This window comes from Cystoisospora suis (assembly GCF_002600585.1).
Source record: "Cystoisospora suis strain Wien I chromosome Unknown contig_5492, whole genome shotgun sequence".
NCBI classification, from domain to species: Eukaryota; Apicomplexa; class Conoidasida; order Eucoccidiorida; family Sarcocystidae; genus Cystoisospora; species Cystoisospora suis.
The window spans coordinates 1-15,565 of record NW_027158282.1 but is presented as its reverse complement, the minus strand read 5'-3'; the positions used below and the strand labels follow the sequence as shown (position 1 = coordinate 15,565).

The 15,565-nt window shown below is 55.3% G+C and overlaps 4 protein-coding genes across 4 annotated transcripts; 2 read left to right on the top strand and 2 right to left on the bottom strand.

Annotated features, from left to right (window-relative positions):
• The first annotated feature begins 84 nt into the window (after positions 1-84).
• CSUI_009274 (acyl carrier protein) lies at positions 85-2,355 on the top strand. The gene is made up of 4 exons (XM_068069390.1): positions 85-833; positions 1,250-1,390; positions 1,835-1,897; positions 2,087-2,355. The coding sequence occupies exons 1-4, from the start codon at positions 501-503 to the stop codon at positions 2,168-2,170; spliced, it is 621 nt and encodes a 206-aa protein (XP_067918637.1). The 5' UTR covers positions 85-500; the 3' UTR covers positions 2,171-2,355.
• Positions 2,356-2,795: 440 nt separating this feature from the next.
• On the bottom strand, positions 2,796-8,574 carry CSUI_009273 (protein phosphatase 2c domain-containing protein). Its single transcript, XM_068069389.1, has 9 exons — positions 8,008-8,574; positions 6,817-7,407; positions 6,425-6,545; positions 5,442-5,546; positions 4,721-4,945; positions 4,117-4,295; positions 3,668-3,779; positions 3,174-3,389; positions 2,796-2,920 (listed from the first exon to the last, which is right to left on the bottom strand). Exons 2-9 carry the CDS (start codon positions 7,372-7,374, stop codon positions 2,823-2,825), a joined length of 1,614 nt encoding a protein of 537 aa, XP_067918636.1. The 5' UTR covers positions 7,375-7,407; positions 8,008-8,574; the 3' UTR covers positions 2,796-2,822.
• A 124-nt stretch (positions 8,575-8,698) lies between these two features.
• Positions 8,699-15,515, top strand: CSUI_009271 (cell-cycle-associated protein kinase). The gene is made up of 3 exons (XM_068069387.1): positions 8,699-10,188; positions 11,312-12,368; positions 12,918-15,515. The coding sequence occupies exons 1-2, from the start codon at positions 9,150-9,152 to the stop codon at positions 11,662-11,664; spliced, it is 1,392 nt and encodes a 463-aa protein (XP_067918634.1). The 5' UTR covers positions 8,699-9,149; the 3' UTR covers positions 11,665-12,368; positions 12,918-15,515.
• On the bottom strand, positions 12,445-14,910 carry CSUI_009272 (uncharacterized protein). Its single transcript, XM_068069388.1, has one exon. It carries the CDS (start codon positions 14,654-14,656, stop codon positions 13,850-13,852), a length of 807 nt encoding a protein of 268 aa, XP_067918635.1. The 5' UTR covers positions 14,657-14,910; the 3' UTR covers positions 12,445-13,849.
• Positions 15,516-15,565: the final 50 nt, after the last annotated feature.

Genomic DNA, 15,565 nt, shown 5'->3' with positions numbered 1-15,565 from the left:
ATGTGCCGCTCGGCACGTGCAGGCACAGTCGGCTAATTTTAGCCCCGGTCACTTCGGCTTTATACCGCCTATTTGACGGTGAGGCAGGGACTGGGTGTGTGCACTGTCTCCGTCCTGTTTCCCATGAGAAACGCAAGAGCCCACATCGAATGGCAGAACACAGGCCATTCCCACCTTTTTCGAAGCTCGGAAACGGCATGCAGAATGAGTGCCTCGCCCCGGGGGACTCCGTCGCATGGAACAGCGTTTTGTCGCTCGAGGGAGGACTGCCCCGGGTACCGCTCGGAAGATTGGATGGTGCATGCGCAGTTCGCTGGTCACACCGAATACTGGTGTTTCAGCTTTCACTTAGTGACCAAATCAGCCGCAGTTCGATGCGTGCCAAGGGCTGCTACGGTTACTACAGCGCAGCGTGTGCCGAGTGGTGTAAGGACAGCCCGTCCTACTACTTCGGTTGCCACTTCGGCCCCTCCGCTGAACGGTGTGTCCGGGCGTGCTGAATGTCCGGGTTTGCTGCAGGGATCATCATGCAATCGAGAACCAGTCAGTTGCTTTTCCTCCGAGGGAGGAGTACGACGTTGCCATTCTTGGGGAAGCAAAGTGGCCTTCAGCTCCAGAGTTGGATGTTTCATTCTGAGAAGAGAGTCCTTGTACTGCGGCATGAGAGAGTCGTTATGAGTAGGGTCCAGCCTGCCGCCTGGCAGCTTGGGCCCTACCCACACCGGCGCTGCATTGGATCGAGTGCAGGACGAAGGCAGGATACCACGCTGAAAGACTCTGAAGACGCGACCAGCGCGCGTCAGAGCTCAGTCGACGACACGAACTTCGAGGCAGTACGGCTGAGCCACGTGTCTGAACGGCCGAGCATGCTCCGTGTGTTTTCCGAAGGTCTCTCCAGTTTCCAGTCCTGTCTTTGAGTACAATGCTCTTAGTTCGTCATGCGTTTTCGCTCTTAAGGGTTGCACGGCTGTCGCGGGGTGCACTGCGGTTCAGTGGGCGAGCAGCCTTGTCGCGCTAAAGAGCACCTGCTTCCTACGAAGGATAGCTCCCCTTAGATGCTTCCCGACATGGTTGTTTTTCCTCTCGTCAGAGGAGTACCGCTGATCATAAGGCTGTCCCGCAGCAAGTGCAGACCTCTCGGTGGCCGCGATACGCTGTTTCTTCTTCCCACAAATGGCGCTCTCACGCCAACTATTGCCTCAACCGTAGCGTGTAGCCCTAGGTTCCGCTCCGTTCGTGATGTGCGTAGGTGCTCCAGCACATCTTAGGAATGGCGAAAAGATACATCAAGGAGGGAGCGACCATACGCGCTGACCAGAAGCTAGAGGAGATGCATACACGTGACGAGAGGTCGTGGGATTGCCTTGATTCAGTTGAGTTCGTTCTGGATGTACGTCTGCCTCTTTCAGCAGCTGAACTCATAGCAGCTAGCATTCGGGGACCGAGAGCTGGCGAGGTATCACGTGCACCGAGTGGTTTTCCAGCTTCCACAGCGCTCTTGTCCGGACAGTAGCGCCCATGGTGGTCTGTGTAGATTCTAGACCTGGTATCAGTCATGGCCGCGTAGAGTGAGAGCTGCATGGACGGGTGGGTTTGCAGCTTACACAGATCCTTGCTCCCAGGTATACAGCGTGCTTCCCTAGCCTCTTCAGACAGGGTACCTGTTTGACGCGATGCCTATACTCCGAGCTGTGGAATGGCAGTCTTCCATTGACTCGCCGTGTGTTCTGTTTTATCCCGTTTCGTTGCCGGGGTACTCCCATCTACTTTCCCTTTTCAGTCCGGGGGAACACATCCGACCGCATGACCTGGGTTTTTTTCTTGACGTTCGCAGGTTGAGGAGATATTCGGCATCAGTATACCTGACGAGAGAGCGGATGAGCTTCAGACGTTCGAGGTGAGCGAGCTTTGCGTGTCGGCCAGTCCCCTCAGGCGGACAGCGAAGGCGTTGCCTGACCTGGTGCTATGGAGCCCCCCTGTTTACCTTCAACCGACTTGTCGGTGTGGTGCCCACGTCACTTGCCCACTTAGTATGGGGACACTCCGTGCGTTCTTGCCCGCCGTGGTGTTTTTTTTCTTTCAGCAGATCGCCGCGTTTGTGGCAGGGCAATTACGTGAGAAGGGAGAGCAATTTCCCCGACGCGAAGATTCACCAGTAGCGGCTCGGTAATCTAGCTGTTCGAGACAGCTCGACGAAGTCGACCGTTTATGTTTCGGACGGCGACTGATGGGCGTTCGGTCCTCACAGCTATACCACGTGAGGGTCGTTTCTTCGAGGAAACGCCAAACTGTGTGTTCATCGAAAACAACAACTGCCCTCGCGTCTGCCAGTTGTGGGAACATGTAGAGGATGCCTCAATATGCAAATGCATTCAAACAGGTCTGAAGCTATTCGATGCGACTAAAAAATAGACACCTGTCTATTTCAGAACACGCCGCTTCACGTGTGCTGGTTCTGCACTTCAAATCTGACCATACGGAGACACACCATGGTGCACCGTACGTAACGAGGAACTGATCGGCTTTGCCTTTCTGTGGCCACTCAGACCCGTTCGCCTATACTCTCAGCGCGTTCTCTGCTCCGCACGACAGCACCGTAACTCCAACAATATCTCATGCGACAGTCCAGACTCCAGTCTCTAGTTTATCTTCCCCACATGCCCTGCATCGCAAAGGTTGGGGTCACTCCTCCAAACGGGCCATATATCAAGTAACCGTCCACACTGTGACTGAACAGCTCGCGAGACAGAAGCCAAATAATAAGACAACCATTTGCACGAGTCGCGCCACGCGAGACACCTGGACGGCCCTCTGTTTTTGGTTCAATACAAGACCACCGCCGCTCCGGATCCGTGTTGTTCGACGTCGACTACTGCATCCCCAACTTCTCCGTCTCTTTGGGGTACCGGGACAACTTTCCCTGTGCGCAACAACGCTCATACCGCAGGGAAGACGGGCCCCTGCACACCGGTTTTGAATGGTCAACGCCCACGTCGACGTCGGCTACCCCTTAGCCTACTCGTGGTCCCATCGCCAGCCCCACATCGGTACAAACCTGGAATCTGACGCGAACTTAACCATCAGCCCGGACTTTCCACTGTCCTGATGCAGCGCTACCAATGCTTGCCTGCAGATCCACACGGGGCACGTCTCCCTCTGTAAACCTGACTTACCCTGTCCTGAAATATTCTTGTATGAGATCTGGGGATCGGTCACCTTCGCCTTAAGAAAGGCAGTCATGATTACACTGATATTGTCCAGGGAGTTCATGTCAAGCGCGTAGTCGAGCAGGCGTATAGTGACTTCCTCGAGATCTTTCGTGACCTCCATCTCCGCCACTACCAGGTCGCGCACGTGTTTCCAATCCATTCCTCGGGGCTCAAAAAGACCTGAACAACGCACCGTCGGAGTCCTCAGTTCACGGTACAGTGCAACTGGCCATGCACACCAGTTCAGGAGTGAGGCGATGGCAACTGCCAGTCTTGAAGACTTTTCGGAGCTCTCCTAACAGCAAGGTAATAGCTCTTCCGTTGGTATCACATCACATTCGCACACCCTCAGCCATCTTTGAAGCCACCACGCCACTGCGACCATATAGCCAGTACCTGGTCACACCCTGCTTACGCCCCAAACCCAAGTAACAAGAAACTAGAAGATTATACCTTACCGTCGCAGGCCATTAGGAGCAAATCAGAGGGTCGCGCATAGAAATGCCGCACCTCTGGGACGGCTACTACTTTCTGCTCCTCTGCAGGTAAGCCTGAATTCGCTTTGAAGTCCTGGCACAGAAAAGGACAGTCAGCACGTCAGTGACTTCCCCTTCGGCACGATACTTCAGAAAGGCTACTGGCCCGCAGACGCGGCCGGCAAAGCCGCGCACGAGTCCCCAAATTCGGATGCAATCTACACGGGATGGCACCGGAAAAAAATAGCGGAAGACAGCAACAACGTCAGAAAGCAGAACTCGGGTTCCACCACGACTACGCGGATCCGACGCTGATACAGTCAATAATTCTTTGTGCACCTGCACCGCGGGCTGTACACCAGGCTCATCAAAAGCGGAGTACGACCGGGAAAACTGGTAGGAAATACTCTGGTACTGTTCAAGAGACCTACCGAATCACCGAACGCGCGCGAGAGCGCGAGAGTTCCATCCACGCGAGGAACATCGAGGACGCGGACAAAACCCCCGGCTTTTTCAATGCGCTCAATCTCCTCCCGATGGTTCGGCTTGTGATCCTTTGAGAGCCGCGTGAAACCCCCGTCCCCATGGATTAGCATGCCGCGGGAGTCACCTGATCAACCCACGTACACGACAAATCACATCACGTTTTTCTGGGTAGCCGGCAACGCAACAACATCCACCCAGTCTAACGGCGCCTCGTGAGCTCCGAGACACGCCGACACTGAAAACTCCTGTCACACCGTTCCAACATACGACGGAGGAGCTAAAAAGGGCGCCAACCTATCATGCATCTTAACGGTGCTGCCTACCAACGGCTTCGGCATTCGAAGGGCCTTGAAAATTGGACTTCACCGACATACGCACCGACATCTTCCCACTTAAAAATACCCCGCCTCTTCATGTGAACTCATGTTCCGTGCGATTCCTCCATCCGCTGCCGCCAGGTAAGCGATGTGAGCCCGAAAGCTTGCCCCTGCCCAACACCACCAGATAGCGTGTCAACATCCGGTGTGCCGTGGTCACTAGATAACCTACCAATGTTTATGGTAGTAAGGAGAAAGTCGCCTGCGTCAAGATCCACTGTCGACACGTCCGGCACACGATCGTAGCGTCCGAGCAACTCCGGATGCTCTTCTCTCTCTTCTTCTTGAAGTAACTGCTCGAGAGCAGTGAAACCTGCTTCATCCGAGGGGACGATCTCGCGGCCCACTACATTTACTTTCTTTGCTTCTGACACCCTTTCGATAACCACGATCAAGCCTGGACCGCAAACAAGCACATACCGGCCACCCACTGGTCAAGCCACCTGATAGAAAGCACCAAGGCAGCAACATACCCCGGTAGTCCGAACACACTCTGAACTCCCTCGCTTGCGGTGTGGCCGAGTAACGTTCCCTTCACGCGTTTGCAGCTACACAGTTTCTCCCCCGTTGGCACCTGAATCCACCTGGACTGTCCGCGAGACTATGCAGTTCCACCAGATCGCAGCCTGACCGACACTGCTTGAGCTAAGAAGCCGAAATTCCCAGCCACAGGTTCCAGCCCCATTACAGCGACAGACAGAAAAAAAGGCTGACCCGGTACGCATGCACACCTATGACGGGACGAACCAAGGCTTTCAAAGATATCGCACAGGCAGGCAGAGACAGCCGGCAGCACACAACACGCATTCAGGTGAGAGCAAGGCGCTCGGTTCCAGGGTCCCGGCCTTTGCTCAAGCCGCACACGTTCTCAGTTCAAGGGGAGCTGCACACACCAGTGGATCCCGGAACACCGGATGGCCCAAAACTTTCAATGATCTTCGCGTCCAAAGACAAGCACGCCTTCTTCACGTCCTCGTACGAGAATTCCTCAAGGGTTCCTGATAATCGACAGTACAGGAGACTTGGCAAGCTCGCAGCGGTTTCCACTTTCTTCCAAATCTTTCCGTTGTACTCTTTCTATCTACTTACCTCCTCGGTTCAGGCCCAGGAAAAGTGTCGCTTACAGCTCGGAAACTCCCCGAACCTTCTCCCGATAACATAGCAACCCGGAAATCCATTAGCTACACGAGCGTTACCGGAGCCATACTCAGTGTTCTGGGTTCCTCGGTGTTCCACGTGATTAGCTAGAAACCCCGTCACGATCGTTCCCGAATCACTCGTGAACAAAAAGCCACACTTGTGAGTCGTGTTACGATCTAGAGTGCATACACCAAAAACGACCGGAACTACTTCGAAACAGCTCGGATACCACAAAGTATGCCGATATATTCCATGCAGAAACGCCAGTCAAAAGGAGCGACACAAATTGCTTGTACCGAAGTGCAGGGCCGGGCCACCTCGATCCGACGGAGAATCGCCCAGTACACTGGTTCATTCCTATCCCGTCAGCCATGCGCACACGAACGAACCTGAGATCTAGCTGAAGTGCCAGTATCGCCTGGATCATCACAAGCGTTTACACGTAGACGAAGACATGTAATAAGATTAGATTGAGCGCCTCGACACAACCACAACAGCGACGAAAAACTGGCTGCACAAAACCCTATGATACGCCAACTGCCGGAAAAAGCTGGTGCTGCGCCTGAGTAGGCACTGTACTCTGCGGCGATGAAACGGAGTCGGACTATAACAGGAACCAACAAATCCACGAATAAAACGAATAATGCTGAACCCTGCATGCGGCCTTTGTGACTAGAGAACTAAAGGACAGAGGCCGATTCCTACCTGGAACCTCAAACGCTCACCGGCTACTCACCCAAGTGCTCAGCGATGTGATGAGCGCAATACCGGGATGTCGCATCACCACCATGGCCGTCGAACACGGCCTTGACTCGAGCATCCGGCCTCGCTGACAAAATCCCAGAAGCGAGAAGAGCCTGAAAACAATAAACAGTCCGGTCATCAAAACCTCTAACTGCACCACTGCCATTCGGTGCCCGCTAGACCTTGAGCTGCCTTGCGTACCACGAGAATGCTGTAGCACCACTGCCAGGCAGGTGGGTGCACGACACCCTGCAAAACGCGGTGTGCTCATGACTACCCATCATCGGTGAACCCGCATTCTGCTTGCATCCACATGACCATTGAAACCAAAGACAGACACACGCAAGGGCCGGACTTAGCGTCTGAGCAGCCAGTCTCGCATACGTCCTCGTCCGTCGGTCTGTGTCCAATCATGGTGGCGCCGAATGTAGAGGTGTACCACTCTGTCACGGAAACTGTCTTCTTTGCTCGCACGTCGACGTCAAACAGTCGTTGCTCCTCCTCGGCGCGACTCTCGCGCATCAACTGAAACAGTCGACTAAAATCTTGCATCACAGGCGGGCGCCCCTCCGTCTTCTCTTCGTCCCTCCACCCAGGAAGCCAACTGTTGAGATCCGGAGAAGAAAGCGCATCGCTCGGGGCACGCCCACCGGCGTCAGCATCGTCTCCGCCTCCGAGCAGTTCCTGTCCCAACCCAGAGGCTTCTCCTGCGCTGGCTCCAGGAGACGAAGTGGCATCGCGATCACTGGACGAGAGGTCGCTGGCTTCTGTCGCTGTAGCCCCGGGAACTCCAAGCATCAGATCCCAACGCTTTAGGTAGAAGGTACCCACCAGCAGTGCAATTGCCCCTCCCCACATCGCCGCCAGCACCACCAGTCGCGAGCCAACATCTTTATGCCGGCGCGCCCTCGGTACCCCCCGCTCGGAAAGTAGGCAGCTCATCGGCAAACAGTTGCCGATACGAGGGATGGAGGCCTGCAAAGTAAAAAAAAAAGCAGCAAAACCTCTTCGTTGAACAGTCCCCCACAAAAAGACAGGCGAACGGACACGCATACTTCGACTTCGGGACGTGAACATACGCAGTTTGCTTGCCAACACTACGAGTCACACCTACAGTGTCCGGAACTGACCTCAGCGGTCCCCGGCCGAGAAACAAAGGAGTAACACATCGAGCTGCACGGAACATCATCCCGAACGGCAGCTGCCGCATGTCCAGAATAACAAGAACCGTTACTGCTACTGCAATCCCGGTTGGGACCGGCCGAGCAGGAAGCTGTACAAACACGTCGGAGTCACATATGCCTTGAATTTCTGCTCCTCCACGGCGGCTTTCTGCGCGATCGGAGTTTTCTTGGCACAGTCCTGTACTTCCGATGTAATCCCCTGAAAGTGTTGCCCACATATTAGAGCAGACAGGAAAGTCAGAGAGCTTGAAATACCAAGGTGTTTCCTCAGACTCCGCGGCGACGACGAAAAAAACAGAGGCTGTCAATGCCAGAAGATGTAACCCGCATATAAGTGTCCGCACTCTCTGTGCTGCTGCTGAGCTATACACAATGACTGCTGACCACGTACCTGCTAAACCGGCTCGTCGGCGACTGGTGATTCCGCAGCGATGACGTTACACGAGCAAGCACCGGTGTTCTCGTCTCAACCCGCACATGGGTCGGCTGCTAAGCTGAGTGACCTGCTCAGACACCTGCTGCACAGAATAGAAACACCGGGGATTCGCACCTCGGCACGCGGATCCGCCCAGAAGCATGAAAGAAACCCCAGGCAAAGCAGCTATTAAGACAAAGGGAGAAGAAGCACGTCAACCGAGAAAAACAAAGTCCCTCCCGGGGTAGAATGAAAATTGCTTGGAAGTTTATCGCAGCAGCTCGACGGGGGGCCAGCAGAAAGGTAGGGACGTATCGATAAGTCCCCGAGACCGACACGCTCATGCAGACGGCGACTCGAAATACGACCGAGGCTACGCGTGGCACTGACAGGAAGAAAAATGAAAAATGCAAAGCCCAGACTGGCCTGCGCTCTCTAAAGATTTCCAGCTGGTTTCTCCGGTTCTACTGTGGCGCGTCAAGGTGATGGCCGCCGGTCGTCCCGTCGCCAGCAAAGTAAGTCAATGCAGCGATGGGTACCCCGAGGTAACTGTAGCAATCGTTCCACCGCAGGCGTCCGCGTGGCTGACGAGATGGTCGGGTTGCATGCTCTCCCGGAGGTCCGCAGTCAAATGTCCGCGGGTACTTAAGCTGCATGCGCTAGGGAACCTCTCTCCAAAATTACCGAGATGACGTTCTTCGGTTTCTGTTCCCACTCAGGAACGCCAGCCAGCAGCTATTGTTGGGCGGCGGCGGTGCGGAACGTCGTTGGTGTGATCTGTGTGTGGCAGCGGAACAAGTGGTGTGGAGAGTTTTACACGACGACGCACTCCGGTAAAGCGAGAAACTTTTTTTCCTTGTATGTTCAACATTGAAGCTAGGGGCTGCTCTCTTCGATATTGGCTCTTCTCTCACTTGCTGTACTTATGTTTTTCGTCATGAGGCCTAGCTACTAATGTACTCGTGCCACTGAGAGGGGAACGGCAGGAGGATACGTACCGCTTTAGAAGAGCAACTAGTGCACTTCTCGTCTTGCCCAGTGGGGAATGCGCCCCCGGGAACACGCGGTTCCCGCGCTACGTTGTTGCGGTTCCCGGGTGAAGCGTACACGAGTCTCGGATGACTCTTCTTCCAGCACCTGCCCTCGCTGAAGGGCCTGCTCCAGGCGACTCTGGTCGTACTTCGGATGTCCACACGGCAGCCGCGCGTAACGCCGATTGCGTACCGGATTCGACGAATGGAGTGAGCCTGGAACGGGATGACCCTCCTCGCCTAAAACCTAGAGGAGGGGTCCCCGGAACGCCACTGGAGATGAGTTCACCGAGCAATACCTCACTTGTGAACGCGAGTGGAGCGAATGCCTCTCAGCCTAACCGGGGACCAGTCCAAGCACATGCACCAAGGAGAGACGAGTCCCTTGTGCGCGGCCGCAGGCGCTACGAGCAGTGTGATGCGTTTCTGGGGGAGGGAACTTACGGTCGGGTGGAGAAAGCTAAAGATCTATTATCAGGACAGGTAGTGGCGATAAAAAAAGTCCGAGTGGGAAATGATGCTACATTAAAGACGGGGTCGTCTTCAGGGGATCGTGTGTTGCTACGTCAGAACGTGGGCAATGCTGGGCTGCATTTCACCACTGTCCGAGAGCTGAAGGTGATGCGAGAGCTGAGGGGCGAGCTGAATGTGATGAGTGTGCTGGATCTGTACGTTGACCGCGAATTTATTTGCTTGGTCATGGAGCTAATGCACGGTGATCTGAAGAAACTAGCGGAAAGCAAAATACGGCTGTCTGTTCAACACGTCAAGTGCATCATGCTCCAGCTTCTCCGCGGATTGCACGCTCTTCATAGGCGGCAGATCTGCCACCGCGACCTCGCTCCAGCCAATATTTTCATCAACCGAAGCGGCATCTGCAAAGTAGCAGATTTTGGGCTGTCCCGATCGTTCGGCTGCCCGGGCCTCGCGCAGCCGGTTGGGAGTGACGGCGCTGCGGAACCGTCGGGTATTGCTGCTCCTGTTGCCGTTAGCAGGAAGGAGCTCATGACTGCCAAAGTCGTAACGCTGTGGTATCGCCCGCCGGAGCTCCTCTTCGGGGCAGATAGATATGGTCCGGCTGTCGACATGTGGAGTGTTGGATGCATCATGGCCGAACTTCTAACAGGTGCGACGCTGATGGCATCATTGACTGTGAGACTGGTCGAGAGCAACGGAGATTAGAGACTTGCAGGGGTCTGAGAGGCCGGTACTCCTATCGCCGCTGACAGAGAACCGGTGTTGCATGTATACCCGGGAGTCGTCGCGGAGTGTTTGGTGACGTCAGTAGCTGGTTGAGGATGCCCTTCGATGTGAGAGCTTCTCTCTAGGCAGTATGGACCATGTGTGCGTCGCATGCATGTACGATCATCACACCGACTCTCTGGCCATCTATTTATGCATGGTGCAATCAGAGTAGCCCGCAATGCCCTGAGAAGAAGGTCAGTATCCATCTCGGTCAGCCAAGTGATGTAGGCCCGAAGATGTCATTGGCCACCCAACTCCATTTCGGTTTACCACAGACACGAGCGTCTGCATATGTAATTCAGCACGCGTGGTTTACTCTGGGTTCTGATGCCTACGCGAGATGGTGCGATATTCTGAAGTGGCTCTCAGAAGGGCTAGTCGTTACTCGACGCGTGTCTTGCCGACAGCAATCGATGTTCTGAATTACATTACGAAGTACGCGGGAGAGACCGCGACACTGCCGGGATACTGGCAGGGTGGAGGTGACTTTTTTGCACGCTGCTGGCTGTATCAGTGGAAAGCATACTTCTGTCGCTCCGTTCATTATAAGGGGCTGGCGAGGGCGGGAGCTATGCGCCGGTGCGGGACAGACAGACTGGATTGGGGAAGTTCCCAGAGACCGGTTGTTCCACTTTGAGCGGACGGGGTATTGCAGGGTTGGTCTCCGCTTGTGTTTCAACTGCGGCAATGAGCCCCCGGCTTGCGCTCCTGGACTTTTCCTCAAGCTGTTACTTAGTATAACTATTTTACTCGGGTTGGCCCTGCAGTTGAGACAGATGTCCGCCAAACGACGCAGGGGCAGCTGCTTTTTGGAGCAGCGAAGACTGCATTCTGCATTACGCCGGGCCGCTGCTCCTTGCATGCTGCAGGTCAGGGTTACGAACGCAGTGAGCGCCTCTTCTCCTTACTGCCCCTTAGTTTCGTGTGTGAGCAAGCCAGTTTCCCTGGCAGCTGTTCACATCTAGTTGTTCTACGCCTGTCTCGGCCGCCTTTTTGTGTGTCAGGCACCGCGTTGTTCCCAGGGCTGAACGAGGTCGACCAACTAAGCCGGATTTTCTCTCTTCGAGGCACTCCAGCTGCGCCGTCCTGTCGCGATGCCGTGGGTTCGTCTGGCTTATGGCCAGGGGCGGCAGCGCTACCGTCTTTTTTTCCGTTCGGGCTCACGCCTGCGAAGTCTCTCAGGACTGTCTTGCCGTTTTGTTGCAACGACAGTCTTGATTTGTTGGACCAGCTCCTCCAGGTGGATCCTTCCAAACGCGTCAGCGCAGCTGACGCTCTCACCCATAGATGGTTCCACCAGGCTCCGAAAGCTTGTGAGCCGCGGGACTTGTCTGTACATCTTCTGGGGAAGTTTTAATGTGAACCAGGGACCGCTGGTTCCCAAACCGCAGTGCCTTAACAGGCTGGCAGGGAGTCGGTTGGGTGGCTTTCTGTACACCCGGGATCCTGATTCGTACAGGCGTCGCTCCTGTTCTGCGTTCTCTCTGCGGCGTTGCATATCTGGGGGACGCTTTTTTGTAGTGTGACGAAAGGGTGTTTGCGCACCTCGGTCGTATGCTCCCACGGGTGAACATGATCGTCCTAGCTGTCTAGAGCTCACCTGCTGCTTTCGTGTACGACTTTGTTGCGGCAATCATCCGGTGGGACACTGCCAGTTGCGTCGGCGTGCTGAGATGATGTTTCAGCGTTCACGGTTCTCAGGTCGATTTTATCTATTTTTGCCGTTCGCGGTGCTTCTCCGTCCCCCCCCGTAGGCCCCAAGCGACCAGTCTGCCCGATCAGTTCACAGACGGAGGTCTTTGTTGTCATTTTGTTACTTTCCAACTGTTTTGTGTCCAGCCCTGCTGCTTTTGTGCCACCTGAGAAGTGGGTGGGCGCCGAAGACCGGAACTATTCGTGTCACGTGCGAGCCATGGATCCCTTTTGTAAAGTAGTAATGTGCCTTATCCTCCTTTCAAGAGGCACCCGCCCGCGGTTGCCATACAGCTCCAAGGAGACGGCACCACGGGCGCCAGATGGATGAAGGCTCCCGAGGCGCCCCGGTTCCTCCCTGTCTAAATGGTGAGGGGCCAGAGCGACAGTGACGTCCTCAGATGGTGAGATGCTGCAGAGCAGCTCTCAGATTTCGCCGTACAGTCGCGCAGAAAACAAGTCTTGCGCAGCTGATCCACGCTCACAACGCCCGCCGCCCCTTGGTCAGTGTCCGCGAGGCAGCTCCTCGCTGGCTGCATTCCACTGCCTAAGGGAGTCCACCTCCCAACGGCATCACACTCGCATGAAAGAAAGGGCCACTGTTCCGCTGCGGCACTGCGCTATATATATGTAAGTAAAAGCATTCTGGACTGGGGCAAAAGTGTAGAAGTCGAGTTGCCAAAAAAATTGGACTTCCCCTCGCCGCGTACTTCCGCAGCCCCCGAGCTCGCTTAGGTCTTCCCGTACTCCGAGGTCGTGCGCGGTCAAAAAATAGAGAAAGGTACTGTCTTGTCTCGCTCAAGAAGAAAGCCGGGCGGCCGGTGCCCGTGGTGACCTCGCTGGTGGAGGCTGTGCACCTGTAAAGGAGCTAGCCGGGCTGGAAGTTACATCTCGCTGTTGCCACTGTTGTTCTTGCAGCTGGAGCGGTCTCCGTGAACGCATCTGGGCACCCGCGTGCTGACAACAGCAAAGCACTCTTCATGGAGCCTCCCTAGTACGGTGGGAGGTTTCACTCCGTTCCAAGCGGCCGGGGGCGTCTGCTACGAATCGAAGCTTGGAGACGAGCCCCTAGCTAAACTGAATCACACTTCCATGCCGCGCCGAAAACGTGCAGCCTCTGAAGAGCGTTCCTTCAGGAAAAGCGGCGTGCCGTGACGAGGCCAGTGAGCTGCGCGCAATGATCGAGGAACCGCCAGATATGGCCTTTCAATCAAGAGGCTCGGCGGTGAGTAAATCTCAAACAGATGACGAGGGCCGCTTCCGCATATTTGCTTTGTTCTTCGAGACCTCAGTAGCAGGGACACGTCTATCGTCCGTCGGCACCTTAGAAGTAACGTAACTTGGCGACATTGCCAAAGTTAATGGTAGTTCTCCGATATCAACTCCCCCGTGTACTGTTTCTGTTTTGTCCTACGTATAAAAGGAGGAGCTATATTTCATATCCAGCAAGACAGAGGCAGCGTTAGTTCGGGAGGCCTTGACAGTTGATGTTTTCGTTCGCCGCAGTCTTTCAGAACGCCTCCCCGCCACGACATCGGGAGTCTCAGCAGAGACAACAGAACACTTCCCTCCTTCTCTCGCTCCGGATCCGTACATTTCCGCCCCCCCCACACAACTTTCCGGTCTTGGTATCTCGTGCTAAAACTGGAGACAGCGGATTGAACTTGCTAGGGAGACAGCGGTCGTCGCCGCTGGCAGGCTCCGAGAAGTGACGGTGTCTCAATGGAGTAAATGTGGTTCGACCAGTAGCGATGACCTTCCTCTCTAAGGCGTCACCCGCCGGTCGAAGCTAATGGACAACCCTATACTCTTCCATCAGGAACCCAGCAGTTGGAAGAGTTTCCTGTTCGTCACCGTCGCAGCTGAGCCCATCGGCGGCGGGACTTAGTAGATGGAAGACCCATCGTGCGCTTCTTGTAACTCTTCTTGGGCCTCCACCGAAGGAGTAAAGGCACATTCACTTCTTGTTCCGAGACCTCTGGATGTCCTCCAGCTGGAAGGACGAGCGGCACACGACACGAAGCATCGCCGTCTCCGGCTTCAGCCGGATCGTCTGAAGGGCAAGGGTCTCCCTCTAGCACTTCCAACCCGCCAGGTGTGTACGCTGGTCGCCTACGCAGACCGTCGGTTCGCGGTCCCAAGTGAAACGGTTTCGGAGTCTGCCGAGGACTTCCTTCACAAAAGTCGACAAGGCAACCACGCTTTGCTTCTGCGCCTGAACCTGGAGACAGACCGGACAATTCCGTCGAGTGAACAACTCTCGCCCACGTAAGGCAAGGCCACGAAGTCGAAAGAGACGAACGATACACACTATCAAACGTGACAGGCAAAAACAAGTGCTCCGCTGACGCGCCACTTGCTCCCGGGCCATCGATGCAATAGCGACTGCATTCGGTATCACGGGAGATGAGCTGACCGGACAGCTGCACCAGGTCCGGACAGGATGAAAAATGAGGAACACGCCGGTAGCCTTGCGCAGGAGAGGAGCCACTGCTTGTATTCCCAGCCCACAGCCAAGACTGCAGGGCCCTGTCGGGCGCGCCGGACGTACCCCTGGCGTGGCAGGGTGTTGGCAAGTGCGTGTAAAGGAAGGGCCGAGCCCTCAGCAACCTCGGTGCCGCCGTGTGACCCAAGCGCAGTACCGCAGATCCAGCCATCTCAGTGTCATGCACTGCCCCTGCTAGCGCTCAGGACGATTACAAGCACGAAGCTGGCTGAAAGCACATGATGTCCGACTTGCATCTCGCCTGGCGGGCGGCTGCGCGCCGCGGCGATGGAGTGATAATGATGAATGAGCCGTTCCGGTTCAACCACGCGTAGGCTCCCCTCGGAAACGCCAAGAAAACAAACTGAACCACGCGACATTATAACAGGCAACAAAGCCATCCGCATTGCGGGGTTTCCAGAAGTCAGACCCGTGGATGGTCTTCCTTCGCATGCGGGCCTGTCACGGTGGTTGAGAAGCGGTGGCGGAGAAGCTGTGGCCACACACCAGGTCACTGCCCGGCTCAAATCAACACGTCATGCCGACGACATACCTCGCCGGATAAAGGCATGACGAAACACTCATTCAAGTACAGTCCTAGTTACACACGGGTGCTTCCTTGAAAGGAGCAGTAGTTTGAGCCTTCGCCATTTTCGGTGTAAGCATCCGGCCGGGGACACGAGCCCCGTGAAGTCCCACACGGTAGTCGCAACTTTCTGATACTGAAGGAAAGCGAACACGTAGCACTTCTTTTAGACCCAACTTTACGGCGGGTGAGTCTACGAGCGTCGAGAAGAGTCGCTTGCGAGCCGGTGACAACCGCGCCCACGTTGGCCCTGTTCAGTCGGCTATTAGTCATGCGGTGGCCTGCTGTAGTCGCGCTATGGTAGAGAATGTCCCGGTGAGTCTCGTCTGTGCGGAGCCTTCTGATAAGCCTGAACGAGGGTACGCTAGCAGCTATACTAACATGACAGTAGGATAGTCGAAGTTATTGTGGCCGCAACAGGCATCATCTGCGGAGTGTGAGACTGTTGTGTTTGTAAGGTTTTTGTGCACATTTTTCAACTGCTCAGCCCCGCCG